At 37.3% G+C, this 19,921-nt stretch overlaps 1 protein-coding gene across 5 annotated transcripts in view; it reads left to right on the top strand.

Annotated features, from left to right (window-relative positions):
• Positions 1–19,921, top strand: part of pja2 (praja ring finger ubiquitin ligase 2) — a 71,857-nt gene that overhangs the window by 43,936 nt on the left and 8,000 nt on the right. For all 5 annotated transcript variants that reach the window (XM_069892614.1, XM_069892601.1, XM_069892583.1 and 2 more), the window contains 2 exons: positions 7,663–7,771; positions 19,554–19,668. In XM_069892614.1, coding sequence (XP_069748715.1) covers positions 7,663–7,771; positions 19,554–19,668 — 224 coding nt within the window. The remainder of the gene's footprint in view (positions 1–7,662; positions 7,772–19,553; positions 19,669–19,921) is intronic.

Genomic DNA, 19,921 nt, shown 5'->3' with positions numbered 1-19,921 from the left:
TTCAAAGAGATATTAAAAAAATACATAGTAAGTAATGAATTAATACAGAGATATTAAACAATAATATTACAGAATAAAAATGTATCATTAAAAAAAATTTTTGATCAGTTTAGGGTGTGAACTATCTCTAAAAAAAAAAGATATAATTAATAACAATATATGAAAAAAGAGAAAAAAAACCCAAAAAAGAAGAAAAAACAAATCTGAATTTAAAAAAAACTTTAAAAAAAACCTACAGATATAGCTAAACCACGCCGATCACTCCGATCTCATCTTACAGCCCAATTATCATACATAATCATAGAAAGAAAACAGAGCCAGATCAACTCACCACAAATTAAAATATTGAATAAATGGTCGCCAGGTTAACTCAAACTTAGAAGGGGATTCATAGACAGAGTTTCTAATTTTCTCTAAATTTAAACATAGTATGGTTTGGGTAAACCATTGGAAAACAGTTGGAGGATTTACCTCTTTCCAATTTAATAGTATAGATCTTTCAAACATTGAAATAACACATTCTGTGAGATGTTCCATTACACCCATTTTTAAAATAAATACCCCTCATCTTGTATCGATGAATAGAAACATCTCATTACCTTTTTGTATCTTCTTTTTTTTAAACTTTATTAAAAATTTTATGACATGAATAAAATAAAAATTACATTTAAAGAAATAATAAAAAAATAAGATAATAAAAATTAGAATACTACATCATTAAACTACACAAATTAACCCCCCCCAATAATTATAACACAACATTAATCATCTAATTTAAAATTAGTCCAACCCTCCCCCAAAATAAAGTGTGAAGAATTAATTAACAATGTTGTAAATAAAATAGAAAAAACCCCACTTACAAAAAAAGGATAAAACTTAACAACAACAAAAAAATTACTAACAACAAAAAAATATCAATACTAAAATAATACCCTTAAACATATATTTAAATCAAACATAATACATATATTTAACAAATGAAATCCACTTTAAAACTAAGTTCAAATATTAAAATCATATATCAACCACATATCTGTTATACAAAAAATCATAATTAATAATACATAAATACAGAATTTCCATTAATACCAAGTTTCCTTTATAATTCATCGAGAGAACAAAAACATCCCTTAGAAAAACAATCAGATAAACTTTTTATTCCCTTCCCCTCCCCTTATTTAAAAAAAAAGAAAAAAAGTTCAAACTCTTATAAAATTCTCCATATTCTTCATTTATAACATCTTCAAAATTCTCTATCGAAATTAACTTAATTTTATTAAACTTTTCTCCCTCAATGTACTTGTACTTAATTTTCTTCTTTTTCTTCTTATCACCTTTCCCCTCATCTTCCTCTTCATCTAATTCAACATCCTCAATTTTTGACTTATCTTCTGTGACATCATCCTCTTAAAAAAGAAAGAAGAGAAAAAACCCCCCAAAAACAGAGAAAAAAAAAGAGAAAAAAACCTCCTAATTCCCTCTCAATTACAATCAGAAAACAAAAAGAGTTTAAAAAAAAATTATTTATTTAAAAAAAAAATAATTAAAAAAACCTTCACTTCTTAACCCAAAAATTAAAAAGAAAAAAAAACAGGTTGGAGGTCACAACTACCTCCTCCTGTTTAAACCGCCCAAAGCGGTAACTCCCCCAAAATATTGGGTGTGAGATAACTCACAGGTAGCTGATGACTTCTGGAAACTAGTGCCCACCCAGTTCCCTCTCCCAACTCCCATTTCATTAAACTATCATCATTATTTAAACTATTTAAACTCTTCTCAAAAATAAAGATAAAAGATTTATTTTTTTAAAATCAACGTTACCACTTCGGTCACCATTACTTCCATTTCTTTTAAAAATCTGGATCCCACCTTACATCTCTACTCTCTTTGGAGACCTTAAAGGACTACATCGTTCCTGAAACTGCATAATTGGTAGAGACTGAGCAAAGTCCATAACCTCTTTAAGATTGTCAAAGAACTTTGGCTAATTTCCATCCTAAAAAATCTTCAGTACCGCAGAATACCTGAATGTTGCCTTGTCTTTTTTTCCACAACCGTTCTTTCACAGAATTAAATTCGCGTCGTTGAAACATAATTTCTTGACTCAAATCTTGATAGAAGAAAACAAGGGATTATTCTGAACCATCAAAGGAGATCTATTTTGCTGGGCATTTCTAATAGCCGTACGTAAAATTGTCTCTCTGTCACAATAGTTTAAACAACGAATCAAAACAGATCTTGGATTCTGTCCTGAAAAAGATTTTCTTCTTAAAACTCTATAAGCACGTTCCAGTATTAAACCTTCAGGGAATTTATCCTGTCCTAACACTCGTGGAATCCATTCAGTAAAAAATTTTCTTGGATCTGGTCTTTCTATGCCTTCTGGCAAACCAACAATTTTCAGGTTGTTCCGTCTAGATTGATTCTCCAAATAATCAACCTTTTTTGCTAAATTTTTATTTTGGATCTGCAATGTTTCAATTATTCTATTTTCATCTTGCAGTTGATCCTGTGCATCGACTAAACCTTGATCACACATTTCAAATCTTTCAATGGTTTCAAGCTTAAAAGCTCCATTAATGACTTCCGCCATCGCATTAATCTTGGAAATAAACAGGTTCACAAAATTAGCTAAGTGACTCAATACAGAATATATCTTATCTTCAAGATCCTTAACAGACATTTCAACAGAAGTAGATTCAGGCATAATGGGGTCTTGCTGTTCCTTAGAGACCACGGGATCTTCTGTCCCTTCCCTTAATTTAGTATCTTTTCTAGCAGTTTGACTTTGTATAAAAATCCCTCTCAAAGTCCCCCCAGCAATGCCAGGAGACTGAAGATCAGAGTTATCTTTAAGCCAAATCTCTTTAATCATCTTCACTGAATCGATGTCTGGAAAAACTGTTGTAATTGAAGATGCATTTTGCAGCGTCACCACTGTAGCAGTTGAATGACAGCTCTTTAACTCTCCAGCTGGTGGCGCCCCAGCTGATTCAACTGTCAAAGTCTGAGTAACAGCACTCACAGTGGCCGTTGTGTGAAATACTGGCACCCGTCCAGCTCTTTGTTCTGAAAGCTGTTGAATGCGACCTTCAAAGAGCCTCACCGGCTTAAAACGGAATTTCAATGCCGAACTCTGTACGTCTTCCTCTGGATCCATTCTATGCTGAGTCCTGGCTTCTTGTAAACAAGTAGGCTCAGACAATTTCGGAAAATGTAGTTTTTTAACAGTCTGTTGATGTTTTCTTTTTTGCATATAAACCATTAGGCACTAATCCAACACCTCTTATTATTTATAAACTTTTAAAAGAACTTTAACGGGCACTTAAAGACAAAAGAATAAATCAGTCAGGAGAGGTATGGAAGGCACGTCTGTTCCCTACGCCATCTTGCCACGCCCCCCACCTTTTTGTATCTTCTAAGGATTGTGTTCATTCTTCTAATCTCCAAGTAATGTAGATTTAAATTCTTAGAGTCATGATAGTACAAACCTATCATCCCACCTAAAGTTTACTGGTGTGGCCTCACACTTTCAATAATACTTCTCTATTTCTAAATTTCAACTCTCTCTGTCTTCCTAAACAGTTGCTACACTTGTTTGCTAACTTTTTTATAATTTGTGCACTAGAATACCTGTACTTTGCTTATCTGCAGTCCTTCTCTATTTAGGTAATTTGCATTTAGATTGTGTATGAACTGGCGATTTCAAACATGAAACTTCATTTGCCAGGTTTTCATGCTCTTGCAGAAGTCTAAAATCCTTCTCGAAATATGCTCTCCCATCTTCCATTTCTGCCTTTTCAACCAATATAAATTGATCCTTGGGGCAACATACTGGTTATGTGAAAGAGACTCAATTTTTCCAACTCTGTCTTCAATGTGATAACTAATCTTCAGTCCGTGCCAGCATACTTTGCCTAATGACTTTATTTTTAAATTTAGACCTTCAGTATGGTAACCGGCTCTTCTGGCCCAATTAATCTACAATCCCATACATTTGGCAGAGTGGGAGGAAACTGGAGAACCCGCAGGAAACCCACGCAGACACGGGGAGAACGTACAAACTCCTTACAGACAATGCGGGGTTTGAACCTGGGTCGCTGGCGCTGTAACAGCATTGCACTAACTGCTATGCGAACCATGACGCCCACTTATCTTTTGCATTACCCTTATATGAAGTACCACGTCAAATGAATTATGAAAAACTGCATCTACAATTTCTTCTCTATTGACTCAGATTGTTACATTCTTGAAAAATTCTATTGTAAATTAGTCAAACTTGATTTGCCTTTCATAAAAACATGTTGATTTGGTTTGATTTCATTAAAGTTCTCCATTTCTTCCTGATTACAGACTAAAGCATCTTACCAACAGTATATGTTAAGTTAACAGGCCAATAAGTACCTGTTATTCTTTTTGTTTTCCTTTTAAAACAATGGAGTCATATTGGTGGTTTCCAATTTGCAAGTAATTGTTATCACATCTACTGGTGTTTTAGGCTACATGATCATTTGCTTTTTCTGCACCTCGTGGACATAATTGCATTCCTTCTCCCTTTACTCTATGACTATTTGGTGTAAAGTTCCCAAAATTTAGTTTCAAGCGGTCAAAAGTCAAGGAAGGGAAGGTATTATTGTGAATGCTTTAAGTGGGAGAAATAGTTGACTTCCTAGCTGGACCTTTGTCAGTGTAGGGCAGCAAATAGAATGCAGAAATGTGCAGGATAAACGTGCTTGCTGGAAGTACCGCTTTCATTGTAACTCGGTTCCTTAGAGACCACGCGTCGTTTGATTATCCAGAGGATTTTGTGAATCTATATTTTTGAAAGAATATTTTCATGCATTTGTTTTGAGCATATATTCTGTGCTTTACAATAATAGAGAGCACGGTAATACAGGATAAATGAGGTCTTTTTGCATTTGTACTCGAGTGCAGTGCAGAAAATTACTATCATTGTGGATATGGAAGCAACTAGCATTGAGCTTGTCACAACTGAGAAATTTCTCACATGCTGTCTTTGTCATTCTCCATAACACTGCATTTTTTTAATCTACTGAAGGCACTGTTTCTCACAGATGATGTCAAAAAATTCTTAACACCAGTGTTACGAGCCCAGAAGACACCAAAACCCAGCAGCAATAGATATTCACCAAGACAAATGGTTACTTCAACAAAAGTTGCTTTTAATTATCTTTAAACATGAAAATAGAATCTAACTTTAACTTATCACTATTGACTTAACTAACCTAACTTAACCCCTTTCTCATTCTAAGCGCACGTATATGTAATGTGTGTTTAAGTTCAGAAAAGTTCTTTGATTCATAGTCCAATCTGCCTTCTCATTCCTCCAAGTTCACTGTTTGCGGGCAATTCTTATACTGTGCACAGAATTTAACATTTATGAAGTTCAGGCTTTGGTGCTTGAAAGGTAAATGGTTACTGCTCAGGAAGGTTCTTGTTGGTTTTCAGAGAGAAATTTGTTGTTTGCTGGATACACACAACTGATTCCTTTTAATCAGCCACTTCACTGTCTTGCTGAAGAAACTTGCCCCATCAGGTTTTCCAGATGATTACCTCTTTCTTTCAGGTAACCACAGAGTTCCTTCTTGTTTCACTTATTCCAAGTGAAACATTAGACAGCCAGTCCTCTTATATGAACCATAAGGGCTTTGACCAGGCTGAACTAAGAACTCACAACCCGTCTTCCAAATGGGGTTTTCCACAAGCTTGCCAGCTTGTCCTGTTCAGTTCCAGTTGCTGCTGAACTGTAGAACTATAGAACTGTATTATCTCTCTCTCTCTCTCTCTCTCTTTCTCTCTCATACACACATACAGAGAGAGAGCCTATTTTACTCTCTCTGCTTGCAAAACCACATGACCCTCCTAGAATAGTAAGTTCCATTCCTGACAGAATGTGGCCCCGACAAGCCCTTTCATCTGTTTCCTTTTTTGTAAACAACTCCATTAGTGAAGTCTCTTGGGCACTCTCCAAAGCTTTTGCAAAGACTGTTTGGCCCAACATGTATAGCATGAGCAGAGTTCCAGTATTTTAAATAAGATCTGTTTTAAAGTGTTTGTATGTGACCTACACTAAAAACCCTGCCCCAATTTATCTCCCAAAAACATGAGCCAGAAATATATCCTGTGGTGCATTTTTATTGGCGTAAACTTAATAGTGTCCAAAAATAGGGCTTCCATGGAAACCTTGTTTTGTGTTTAGTATGATAATTATGAATTCCAGGTTACTTTTATTGCTACATAATACATAAAACTTAATTAAACTTAATAAAACAAATTAAATTGGGTATATTTCTGGCTTGATCCTTTGCTTTAAAGCATAGTTTCTTGCAATAACATTTGATATTTTTACCACTTGAATCTCTTGATGTTTATTTTGTCCCTTGGGGCATTGATATTTCAAGTTAAGATTCATTTGGATTGGACTTTGCCTTTACTGTTTAGAAATTCTATGTCAAGTGCTAAACCATTGTTTTTTTTTGTTTTTGGATTGGCTCAGTACAAACTTGGCATTCTTTCAAGTTCAACAAAAGAAAGGTAGAAGGATACATGTGTGAAACGCAAATAGCCGACATAGACGTATCTAATCAAATTATTTTATTTCGAGATACAGCATGGTAATAGGCCCTTTTGGCCCATGAGTCTGCAACACCCAATTACAACCATGTGACCAATTAATCTCCTAATCATGTGTGTCTTTGGAATGTGGGAGGAAACTGGAGAACCTGGTTGAAACCCAAACGGTCATGGGAACAATGTACAAACTCCCTACAGATGGTAGCGGACTCAAATTTAGGTTGTTAGCACACTAATAGCATTGCACTAACCACGCAGCTCCATCTGTAACTACAGTATAATTATTTAAATTCTCTTGACATTATCACCCAGACTTGCAACTGTGAGGTCACCCATTTTATTACTACTAAATGGTGAGAGTTAACAACCCACGTTTTATATGTGCATTTTCTTCCAGATGCTACACGGAAACAAGAAATGAGAACTGATGCAATTCTCACTTCTCATCCCCAGCTGCTTAACTCGTGTTGCTACACATAACAACCAGTATTACTTTTCTATGCTATCTTTTTGATAGTAGACTGTTGATTCGTCCATCTGCATTTTCAAAATATCAAAATATGATGTTGCTTTTTCTAGTTAATGAAATGGAGCATTTTATTGCAGTCTTAACGATTTGGATTTCACTTCCTTGTCTGCTCTTGACAATGCCTCAGAACGATGATGTGGATTGACATATTACATAATTTATATCACTGCACCTTTGTAAAGAATTGAGATGGGATCATTAATGTTTTCTCCTCTTCTTGCAGACCAAAAAAATTACTGTTAGCTTTGTAATACACGTTTTTACAAAGATTTTGCGAAGCAGTTAAATTACTGATGTCAATTCTGATTTTCAGAGACACGTTTAAATGAAGCAATCAGTCTATGGCATCTGCTTGTATATTTCAGTTGGCATAAACATTTGATGGAAATTATTTTAAATGTTTTACTTTTGTGAGAAGAGGAAAATTCTAAAACAAGGTACCATAATTTTTCTTTGTTTGGTGTATGGGCCTTGAGATTTTAATTGTAGTGATATTTTTTTAATAAGTGTTTGACTCTTCGCTTTCATGTCAATTTCAGATTGCTAGATGAACTTGGTGAAGGGCTTGCAGCTCAAGCAATATCATCTGTTGATCCACAGCTCCTTACGTTCATGGCTCTAGAAGAGCGATTGGCTCAAGCAATGGAGGTAGTAAGCCTTCAATACTGAAAACCAGAAACTCTTAAATTAAAAAATAGGGTTTTAATATTACCTGCATACATTATTTAGCTTTTGTCTAGACTCCTGGAAGTAGCCTTTTGAGCATCTTTGTTTCAAATTTTGATTGTCAAGTTCATGCTTAGATAAACATTTTTATCTTCTAGTCGCGTTTAAATAGAAGAAATATTAACATTGTCCTTGCTCTTTAAATTCTGAACATTTAGTTTCTTAACAAAGTACTTTAAAAAAAAAATGAAATTGATGTCATCTTTTGCATCTGGGTGGTAACAGCTGCATAATCATTTTAATGTTTATGTTTGTACTTGAATTTTGGGAAGGAACATATTTGCACCCAAATCCGATTCAGTTGATTAATATTGGGTGGAGGGCAGAGGGAGTAGTTTTGGTAATGTGAGGATCTGGATGTTTGGCTGGGTATATTGAATCTGGTTCTGATCATGATCTAGTTGTTTTGGAGGGAAAAGTGTATTCATTCCTGGTGGTGAAGTCAATCAATTTGGAAAGGCAATCAATCATTTTTATGAATGAAGAGTTATGTGAGCAAGTAGTTCAATGCTAATTCTATGCTCATTTGTTTTACATTTTAGTGTAGAGATGCGACAAGGTAACAGGCCCTTCTGGTCTATGAGCCCTTGCCGCCCAAATATATCCATGTGACCAATTAACCTACTAATCCTGTATGTATTTGGAATGTGGAAGGAACTGGAACACCTGGAGGAAACCCATGCAGACACACGGAGAATGTACAAACTCCTTACAGACAGTGCCAGATTGAACCCAGGTCACTTGTGCTGGAATAATGTGGTGCTAAGCACATGAATGCCTCATCTTGAAAGGAGCAGATGACATTAAAGAAATTGCATAAAAGCCCTCAGCTTTTGGAAAAACAGGAAAGGAAATAAATATTGTGTATTAGGCAAATTGGTCAGCATTGAAGAATCTGAGATGAGTGGCTAATATGATGATAGTGGTGTTTGTTGACAGGGAAATGTTGGCCAAGGAATTTGGAGAGCCTCTTACTCTTCATTTTGTAGAATAATTTTCATCTCCTTCGGTCTTGTTTTAGTCTTGTAAAAGAAAGCACCTTCAACAATGTGGCACTTGACATTCCTAAATTATGTGCTTAAATGTTGAAGACTTTTTGCAAATAATCTTCTAACTCAAATTGTGTTTTGCTAACTGGATCACTTGGACTCTTGTACATGGCTTTGATTTTGGCTGGTTTGATGTGAGGAAGATTTGCAAAACCATTTTCTCAAATGGTGATTCTCAGTTTGATAAGAATAAAATTTCCTGTCTTTCATTGAACCAGTAATCTATAAGTAGGCTTTGGATAACCTGTTCCTCCAGGAACCAGCAAGGTCAACTTCTATCATTCTACTCTTGTTGGGGCAACTGTGCCATCATATAGTAGGGAGTCTGAACTTGGAACATTGTTTCCAGGTAGTCAGATATTTTGAATTGGTTTTTGAAAGCAAGTTTAAACTATCTAGCAGATAAGCTTATACTTTTGTAAGAAATTCACTGATGTTGACTGAAATTTTTAGGGTTGATCATAGTTCCAAAGTCTTTTGCTCTTTCCCTTTGACCATATTATTTATGGTCCCTGATGCAGGCTTCCATAGGAGTCTGGCTCCCAGCTACATGATTGTTTGGAGTATAGGAATTGCCCCAGCACAGATTGTCTGCTGGGCTAACAGAATATCTTGGATAGCTGGTGAGCTTGAACTGCACTGTAGAATTTAATCAAACAAATCTAAGAGAAAAACATATCTTAAATAATAAGAACTTGGATTATAAAGATTAATATTATCCTTTTCTGGAACTTGCCATGTGAAATGTACAAGTTCCTGAAGAGTCTGGATTTAATGCATGTGTAGAAAATATTTCTTGTGGATGAATTCATCTAGATCTAGGTGTCACAGTCACAAAATAAGAGCTTACCCATTTAAAATTGAGCTGAGACATTTTTTCCTCTAGGGTGTGCAAACCTTTTGAACTATTTCACAAAGGCCACTGAAAGCAGATTATTCTTTGAAGCAGATTTTTGGGTGGAAGGTTATCCTGTACAGCTAGAAATCGTGAATTAAGATGCAGTCAGACCAAAGGATTTATGTGGTGGAACAGTTCAATATGGTCTATTTCTGCTAGTTCGGATTTTCATTTATGTTAATGGTATGTTAAGGTGGCAGTAAGTGGAGGTGAGAAGCTGAGTTATCTCTACTAATGAAATGGTGATAAAAGTGAATCCAACGTGGATGACATTTTCATCTCATCCTCTCTTTCTTCCACTCTGTTCCTGCCTGCTCTTGCCCTTATTTTTCCTCCTTTCCTATGTTCGCTCAATCATTGTTTATGATTGTTACCAGGAAACTACTAATTAAATTAGTTAGCCTGTTATGTCAATCGCTACTTATCTGCTTTAAGCCAAACACCGTCTCAGTGCCTTGATTTTAATATCCTGTAAGATTTTGTAGTTTACATAATTTTTGACGTAACAGACAATCGCGTTTTGCTTCTCATCCATAAACCATTGTAAAATGCAGTTTGTGTATGTAGTATTTGCATTAACCATCTTTTCAACATTGTCTCATAGCAACAACAATATTTAAATACTAATCTACATCAGGAACACTTTAAAATAGGTTTAGATGTTTTTTTTAAAAAAAATCCTGTAGTTTGTTGCAGTTGAACATAAAGATTGTACCCTAGTGTCTGGGTGAAATTAATTAAATGGTGTTTGGAGATTATGAACAATAACTATTTTCTGAATATTAATTGAATGTTCAGATGTATGGTTGTCAGTGAGTGAGATTTTGTGTTCAGGTAATTTTTGCAGAACTCTCGTCAAAGAAGGAGAGAAACAAGATGACATAGTCTTGGAAGGCAGCACTGTTACCCAGGCTAACCCAATGTTAACTCATTGATGGAAGATTAAACAATTTCTTTTTTCCCCTTTGGGATGAGCATACAGGAATGCATACTCTTCCAAAAAGACCCTTATCTCATTTATTTAAAACACTTTGTGAGGTGTGCAGCCATTGTGCTCAATTATTATTTTTCCCCTGTCCTTCTGCTGCCACAGTATCTGCATTCTGGCTTCCCCCACAAGGAGAATATTATGCAGGTTGTATATTTCTTGAAATGTTCAGATATTTGCCATAACTAGCCTTGAATGTTCCAGCACTTTTAAAGGATTCATCATCCTCCACATGCAGTTTCAAGTCTTGCCTTAATGATGCCTTTTTTTGTTGCATCACAATCAAACTCAAGGCTGCATGTTGTTTAGATTTAGATTTTATTGTCACAGTACATACATGACATCACATACAACCCTGAGATTCTTTTTTCTTGTTGGCGAAACAGAATGACCACTTATGGGCAGTGTAAAAAAAAAACTGACTCTCAACATACACATGTAAACAAAGAAAGAAATGTTAACAAACTGTGTAATAGAGTGATAGGAAAAAAATCCAATAAATCAATAAAATGCAAAAGTAAAAGTCCTTGAATAAATCCCTGATTGAGTTTGTTGTTGAGGAGTGTGATAGTGGAGAGGCAGCAGCTGTTCCTGAACCTTGTGGTGCGAGTCTTATGACACCTAGACCTTTTACCTGTGATGTCCTGGGCTGTGTCCACTGCCTTTTGCAGGGCTTTACGCTCAGGGGTATTGGTGTCCCAATACCAGACTATGATGCAGCCAGTCAGCACACTTTCCATCACACCTCTGTAGAATTTTGCCAGGGTTTCAAATGTAATACCAAACTTCCAATTGATTCCAGTCTTGTAATCATACTCTTAACTCTTTTTCCACTCTCTCCATTCTAATATCGCTGCACTTCATAACCTGTAATGCACTTACAGAATCAATATTATGGGCTCTACCTCTTATTTTGTCCACATTGATTGTTTGTTCATGCTGTTGATGCTGCTGGATTTAGTGAAGAGTAGCATTGGTTGCAGTACCTAGTAGCGACCGGATGGAACGGAGTGCCATAAGACGGACCTCCTGCCAGCGTGAGTCTGGAAGGCCTTGACTTCAGGGCCAGTTCAATAGTCCTTCAGACCGTGGCATTTTCCTTTCCAACCTGCTCTTTCCCCAGGGGTTATAGCTCGTAATCCTGCTGGAAACGGTGCTCCTCGTCAGCCGGTACTGATGTAGCTCATCACTCATAAAGGGTGATCCCGGTCACGATGTATAGAGTTGGGATTCTGGGGCGAAAATGGAATCTAGGGCCTTTATGACTGATGAAGTGGATGTATCTGGATACGGGATGGCAAATAGGAAGTGAGAGTACTCATCAATGATAGAGAGGAAGAAGGTGTTCCTGTTCGTGGAGGGGAGAGGTTCATTAAAATTGACACTGAGCCGTTCAAAGGGCCTAGATGCGCCTAGGTGCGCCTTTGCAGGGCAGTAAAGTGCGCCTTGCATTCCGCGCAGACCTGGCAAGACCTGGTTATTGCCCCGACATCTTCCATGGAGTAGGGCAGATTGCGCACCTTGACAAAATAAGCCATGCAGGTAACCCCTGGATGGCAGAGCTCATTATGCAGAGACGGCAGTTGGTCAGTGTGTGCAGAGGCAGAACTTCCTCTGGATAAGGCATCTGGAGGGTCATAGGCCGATAGGCAATATCATAATTGTCAGTGGAGAGTTAGATTAATAAGTTTACAGACATTGTCCGCTGTTTGTCTTTTCTTAATAAATCCAGTTTGATCTTGTTTTACTATTTTAGGTACACAATCAGCCAATCTGTTTGCTAATAATTTAGCTATTATAATCTGAGTTAAGTAGAGATATTGGTCTATATGATGCTGGTGTTAATGGATCCTTCCCTGTCTTTGGTATTACTGTAATTATTGCTATCTTAAGTGAATTTGGCAAGTTTTGTGTTTCTTCTGTCTGGTTCATTACTTCCAGGAGAGGAAAAGTTAATAACTCTTTAAATGTTTTATAGAATTCTATTGGGAATCTAACCTCTCCTGCTGTTTTATTGTTTGGCAGCTTTTTTAATATATCCTGTACTTCCTCTATTTCAAATGGTTTTATCAGTTTGCTTTGTTCCTCTTGCAATTTCGGCAGTTCAATTTTAGCTAAAAACTCTTCTATTTTATCATCTTTCCCCTCGTTCTCAGTTTGGTATAATTGTTCATAAAATTCCTTAAAGTTCTCATTAATCTCTATTGGGTTATATGTAATTTGTTTGTCCCTTTTCCTTGATGCCAATACAGTTCTTTTAGCTTGTTCTGTTTTAAATTGCCAGGCTAATATTTGTGTTTTTTCTCCCAGTTCGTAATAATTTTGCTTTATTTTCGTAATGTTCTTCTCCACTTGTACTTTTGTAATGTTTCGTATTTTATTTTTGTCCACCAATTCTCTCTTTTTCGTATATCATCCCTTTTTACTAGTTCCTTTTCTGTATTACTGTCTCCCTTTCTAACTGCTCTATTTCCTGATTATGGTCCTTTTTCATCTTAGTTACATAACTTATTATCTGCCCTCTAATGAAGGCTTTCATTGCATCCCATAATATAAATTTGTCTTTCACTGATTCCGTATTTATTTCAAAGTACATTTTAATTTGGTGTTCAATAAACTCTCTAAATTCCTGCCTTTTAAGTAGTATAGAGTTTAACCTCCGTCTATATGTTCTTGGTGGGATGTCCTCCAGTTCTATTGCTAATAACGGGTGAATGATCAGATAGTAGTCTAGCTTTATACTCAGTTTTCCTAACTTTCCCTTGAATAAGGGCCAACAACAAAAACATATCAATTCTTGAGTATGTTTTATGCCTACTCGAATAATATGAATATTCTTTCTCTCTTGGGTGTTGCCTCCTCCATATATCCATAGGTTTCATTCCTGCATTGAATTAAGCATAAATTTGGCTGCTTTGTTCTTTATGCTTGTCTTTTGTCCAGTTTTATCCAACATTGGATCCAAATTAAGGTTAAAATCCTCTCCTATCAATATATTTCTTTGTGTATCTACAATCTTCAAAAAAAAATATCCTTCATAAACTTTTAATTCTCCTCATTAGGTGCATATATATTGAGCAAATTCCAAAATTCTGAGTATATATAATCTGAGTATACTTTATCATTACATACCTCACTGCTGGATCTTTTATTTCCTCCTCTATTTTGATTGGTACATTTTTATTAATTAATATGGCTACACCTCTAGGTTTTGAATTATAGGATGCTGCTGCTACGTGTCCTACCCAGTCTCTCTTTAATTTGTTATGTTCCACTTCATTTAGATGCGTTTCCTGCACAAATGCTCTATCTATTTTTTCTTTTTTGTTAAATTTAATAGCCTCTTCCTTTTAATTTGATTATGTATTCCATTAATGTTTATAGTCATATAGTTCAACGTGGCCATCTGATATCTTGTTTATACCTCATTTCCGCTTCCTCACCATCTCCATCCCCCTTTTCATCTCTCAGTTTTCCCTTTTTAAACTCAATATATGACAACACATTTAAAACATAAAATACTCCAACAATTCCCACACCCAATATTACCCTAACCCCAAATGCACCCCCCCCCCCTCTGAGTTGCCCCTTATCTCTTGCCGGGCAACCACAAATCCCCTTTCCATTTGGATTGCGATCTTGCTTGCAAGTGTGAACTTATTTTGCAGTGACGGTTATTCTCTCTTCCCCCCCCCCAACCCCCCTAGAAAACACTTTTTTTACACACATATAACAAAGCTCTCCCTTTTTTTCCCCCTTCCTTCCCTTCTCTTTTCCCTCTTTAGTTCTTTGCATATACATAGTTTTTACATCTTTATATATACTTTATCGCCATTCTTCATTCTTATTACATCTCTTCATCTCTTCTATCCATCAAACGCTCTGCGAAATCTTGTGCTTCCTCCGGATCCAAGAACAATCTGTTTTGCTCCCCGGGTACAAATATTTGAAGCACAGCTGGATGTCTTAACATGAATTTGTAACCTTTTTTCCATAGGATCGATTTTGCTGAATTAAACTCCATCCTCTTCTTTACGAGTCCAAAACTTGTGTCTGGGTAAAAAATATTTTTTGTCCCTTGTATTCCAATGGTTTATTATCTTTAATTTTATTTCTTGTCCGCTCCAGTATATTTTCTCTTGTCGTATATCTCAAAAATTTTACTAAGATGGATCTTGGTTTTTGCTGTATCTGTGGTTTCAGAGCTAGTGTTCTGTGTGCCCTTTCTATTTCCATTTCTTCCTGCATTTCTGTCGTTCTCAGGACCTTTGGGATCTATTCTTTTATAAATTCCTTCATATCTGTGCCTTCTTCATCTTCCTTCAGGCCCACTATTTTTCTGTTGTTTCGCCTACTATAATTTTCCAACATATTAATTTTTTGAGATAACAACTCTTGTGTCTCTTTAATTTTTTTGTCACTTTCTTCCAATTTTCCTCTTAAGTCGTTTACTTCCATTTCTACAGCCGTTTCTCGTTCTTCCACATTTTCTACTCTTTTTCCTATTTCTATCATGACTAGTTCTAATCTTTGCATTTTATCTTCTGTTCTTTTCATTTTTCTTTTAATTGCACTAAATTCTCATGACAACCATTCTTTTAATGCTCTCATTTGTTATTCAGATAAAGCTTTATCTATATTCTGTCCATCTGTTTTACCTTCTATTTCTCTGTGATGATCTTGGTCTTCTTCCTCTTCTTCTGTGTCTGTACCTGTGTTTGTGTCTTCTTCTCTTCTTTGTATCTGTATCTCTTCTGATTTTCCTGATGAGTTGTGTGTATCACATTGTTGGGCCTCTTCTTGCTGGGCCTCTTGCTGTTGGTCCTCCCCTTCTGGGCTGTTCATCTGTTGGGCGGCCTGCTGCTGCTCCTCTTGCTGTTCACCCTGTCGGGCTTTCTTCCTCGCTTAGTACCTCACTCCCTCTCCTGCAGCCTTCCTCATCTTCCAGCTGAGAGCCCTGGTGTCGGGCGTCCCTCAGCTGGTCGCACCGTGGTTGCCCGCTCCTCGGCTAAGCCCCCCACTCGTCAGTGTTTTCTTTTATCTTTGATTTTGCACTGCTCATGTGCAGTTGCGCACTCTTGTTTGGCTCAGAGAGCCATTTTTGCAGTCCACCGGTCAGGGGGTCGCGACTCCGCAGGACCGGCACCAACCTCGGAGAATGGATGTTTTTCACCACCACATCTCTCTGTTCCTTCGTGCAGGTAAGGCCGCCTTCTTTCTTTTCCGGTGACTTGTTTTCCTGTTATTTTTATTTTTTCCTTCTTGGGTGTCATCTTCTTTCCCTTCTCTGCAACTTTATCTTCTATTTCTTAAATTTTTCATTTGTTGAACTTTGACTTTTCTTGTCTTTTTTATTTTTTTCTGGAGAGGGCCGGTTTTACCCTACCGGCCACTACTCCGTCACTTGACTTCCCCCAACTTAACCCCTTTCTAATTCTAAGCGCACGTGTATGTAATGTGTGTGTGTAAGTTTAGGTAAGTTCTTTGGTTCACAGTCCAATCTCACTTCTCATTCTTCCAAGTTCACTGGTTGCAGGCAATTCTTGTACTGTGCACAGAATTTAACATGTATGTAGTTCACCCCAGGCTTTGGTGCTGGAAAGGTAAATGGTTACTGCTCAGGAAGGTTTTAGTAAGTTTTGTAGAGAGATGTGTTGTTCCAGGCTTTCCACAACTGAGGCACTACCATTAGACACCTCTTTGTCTTGCTGATGAAACTTGCCCCATCAGGATTCTCCTGATGATAACCTCTTTCTTTCAGGTTACTACAGATTTCCTTTCTGTTTCCCTTATTCCAAGAGAAACACTAGACAGCTGGTACTTTCAGCCGCCCGCCACTCTGGAGCTTCTGTCTCAGTTCCAACAGCTTCTGCTTCAGTTTCAGCAGGCTTCTCTGCTTGTTACAGCTTTCTGTGGCCAACACACTGACCGAGACAACTCTCTCTCTCTGACTCCAGCTTGTCTGACTGACCCCCAGTGCTTGCAAAACCACATGACCTTTTCCAGCAAACAATAGAAGCCAGTCTTCTGGTTCATCTGTTATTTTTTAGATAAACAAGAACCCATCAGTGACCTTTTTGTGCACTCTTGTCAAAAGCCTTGCAAAAAGTATTATGAGACAGTATGTCTCTTGCTGTTGCTTTGAAGACAATAATCCATTCTTCACAGTTTCTGTAAAGTCACTCATAATATGAATTCTCCAGTATTTCAAATAAGATCCATTTTAAAATGTATGTAACCAACACTAACCTTTCCCAATTTATCTCCCAAAAATATTTCTGTATATTCTGACACACTTGAGCCCTTAAGGAGTATCAAAAATCAGACACAAACCTGAATAAGAAGCTGGGAAGAGGGGAAGGGGGAGGAACACAGGCCTGTATGTAATAGGTGGATACAGGAGGGAGGAGGAAGAGAAAGGACCAAATCTTGGGGTCTATTTCATCTCTTTTCAAGCCTTATATCACTTATTAATGGATCTTTGTCAATGTATGTAATTATTCTTGGGGCTTCAGGTTGTGCTTTGTTGCTCCTCTTTCTGAGCACTTTGGTCAATATCTCGTAAAGCATCTTTTACCTAGACAATTTGTACTTTTGAGAGAAACAAAGACACATTTGGATCCTGGTGTAAATGCATCATTATTCACACACACACATGGATACGTAGTCAATCATGCAATATTTAATTAGGCTCTAACTTATCAAGTCCCAGATGGTAGCCATCATGCTTGGGGCTGGTCAAAGATGTTTACTCTGGTGATTCTTTGCTCGAGCTTCAGGTGCAGTTAATGCTCCCTTGGTTGGTTAACTGGTTCTGGTCCTCACTGAATTTGCTGCTATTATTGTGGAGTTGTTGCTCCTTTGCTTGCTGCTGAGGGATCAGTGATACTCTTCATGTGGCACCAGAAAGTTTTCTTGGCTTGACCAATCAGAGGCAAGGTGATTTGGGGCAAAACTTGAATTCCGAGTGACCCACAACTCCAATCTGTCTGGCTTCCTATTGTTAGTAACTCCATGGGCCAATACTTGTTTTAAGTGTTCAATAGCTAATAAATGGTGGTCATTAACACCTAATTTTGCCATAGTTTCACTAACCTGTGCTCTATATCTGGCCTCAGCTAGTTTTAGATCTGTGTTTCCAATTTAAACAATTCTTGATCTGAATCTGAATTAGAGCTACTATTTGAACAGAAGTGATTATATGAAATTTGAACTAAAGGGAATATGGCAAGGGTTGAGCATTATAGCATGTTACACCCTGTCGAGTTCAATTTTTTTTGTCATCCGATTGTACCAGTACTACCTGACAAAACGGCAATCTCCAGTGCAAAAACGTGTAATACATGTGTATAGACATGATGTATACAAGCAAATGATATGTGAACATAGTACATAAGTACATATAGTAAAATAAATATTCTTAATAGTAAAGTCATAGAGTTGTTTTAGCAGTTGCACTGCCTGTGGGATGAAGCTGTTCTTCAACATGGTGGTTCTGGCTCTGAAACTTCTGTATCTTTTTCCCAATTGGGAGTAGCTGGAAGATGCTGTGTTTGAGGTGGCCAGGCTCCTCCCTGATTTTGTGAGCCCTCTTTAAACAGCAATCTGAGTAAATCTCATCCATGAGGGGTGGGGAGAGGGCAACCCAGTGATCCTCTCTGCCACTTTTATGGTCCTGAGGATTGATTCAATCCTCTACAGCAATCAAACAAAACCGTGATGTGGCTGGCTAAGACACACTCGATAAAGCTCCTATAGAAAATTTACAGGATGGTGGCTGATGGTCTTGCTCGCTGCAGCCTTAGGAAGTTCTGTCACTGTCATGGCTTCCTGACAAGTGAGATGTGTGTCTAGATAGGTCACTTCTTAAGTGGACTCTGAGGAACTTTCCATTACTGAGCTAGTGGAGGGTGATTGTCCCTAGTCTGAAGTCCACAATCATCTCCTTTGTCATGTCCATGTTGAGACTTCAGTACCAAGCCAGGTATGTTGTCTGAAACTGCTGCCTTGCGAGGGTTCACCCTGGATAGGACTTGCCTCACCTCCGCTGCTGCTTCTTAAGGGGTCTCATTTTCTTGGGGAGAAGGAGCTTTCTTTAGCATCAGGCTGTTCTTTTTGTTGAACAGTGCATAGAAGATGTTTATTCTCTCCAGAAGGGAGGTGTTGTTGTTGACTCGCAAGATTCTCTTGTGGTCTGTTATTGTTTTGATATCTTGCTACATGCACCTCGTGCCACACAACTGCCTATGGATCACCTTGGCTTCCGGATTGCACGTCGGAATTCAGCCTTGGCTGATCTTGTTGCCAACTTGTCTCCTGTTGTGAAGACTTCATCTCAAGCTTTGAGAAGTACACAGACTTTTGCTTCCAACCATGCTTTCTGGTTAGCCCTGGTTGGGTAGCATAATCCACTCTGAAGTATTTATCCTGTAGACTTGATTCGAGGCTGCCTGATGTACATGCTAATATGGAAATTTTGCTGCACTGTTATTTGTAAATGTTCATATTTCTGTTGTAGAAAGAAACACCTCAATGTGCTGATTTAGGGTCTTGGGCACATTCTTAACCAGGGTTTTGATGTTTTTAATTCTTTGGGAGCTGATTCAGGAGTAATTTTATTATCAAATTGAAAAAAATTGTTTTTATTCATAACTGAAGGCGTGCATAAATGTGCACATGTACACAGACTGCAACTGTGGAGACATTTTGCAAAATGTATGAGGGAAAACATTTTTATCGTCCTTCATTTTTAAATTTATTAATTTGAAGGCTGCTTTGGCACATCTGGAGTCTCTGGCTATTGATGGGGAGCAAGCTGCACCTCCAGCTCCCAAGGAAACAATTGACTGCCTACCACAAGTTTGCATGGCTGAGGACCATAATGGTAAGTCATATAATTATCAATGCATAGATTGCTGATTTTCTTCAGTTATTTGAGTGCTTTGACCTGATGTAATCTTGAAAGAGCCAGTGAAAAGATTCATTTGGAATTTTTTTTGATGCTTTTGCTCCATTTTCAGAATTATGATCTACTTTGTTACTGCAAATGTCTCTCTTCCCTCTGAAAATAAATTGGGCAAAAAAAGCCAAGATCAGGCCCCTTTTTGGAGACTGAATATGTTGAGCCCAACAGGCAT

The sequence above is a fragment of the Narcine bancroftii genome, chromosome 1 (genome assembly GCF_036971445.1).
Source record: "Narcine bancroftii isolate sNarBan1 chromosome 1, sNarBan1.hap1, whole genome shotgun sequence".
Lineage (NCBI taxonomy): Eukaryota > Metazoa > Chordata > Chondrichthyes > Torpediniformes > Narcinidae > Narcine > Narcine bancroftii.
This window is presented reverse-complemented; position numbering and strand designations above follow the sequence as displayed.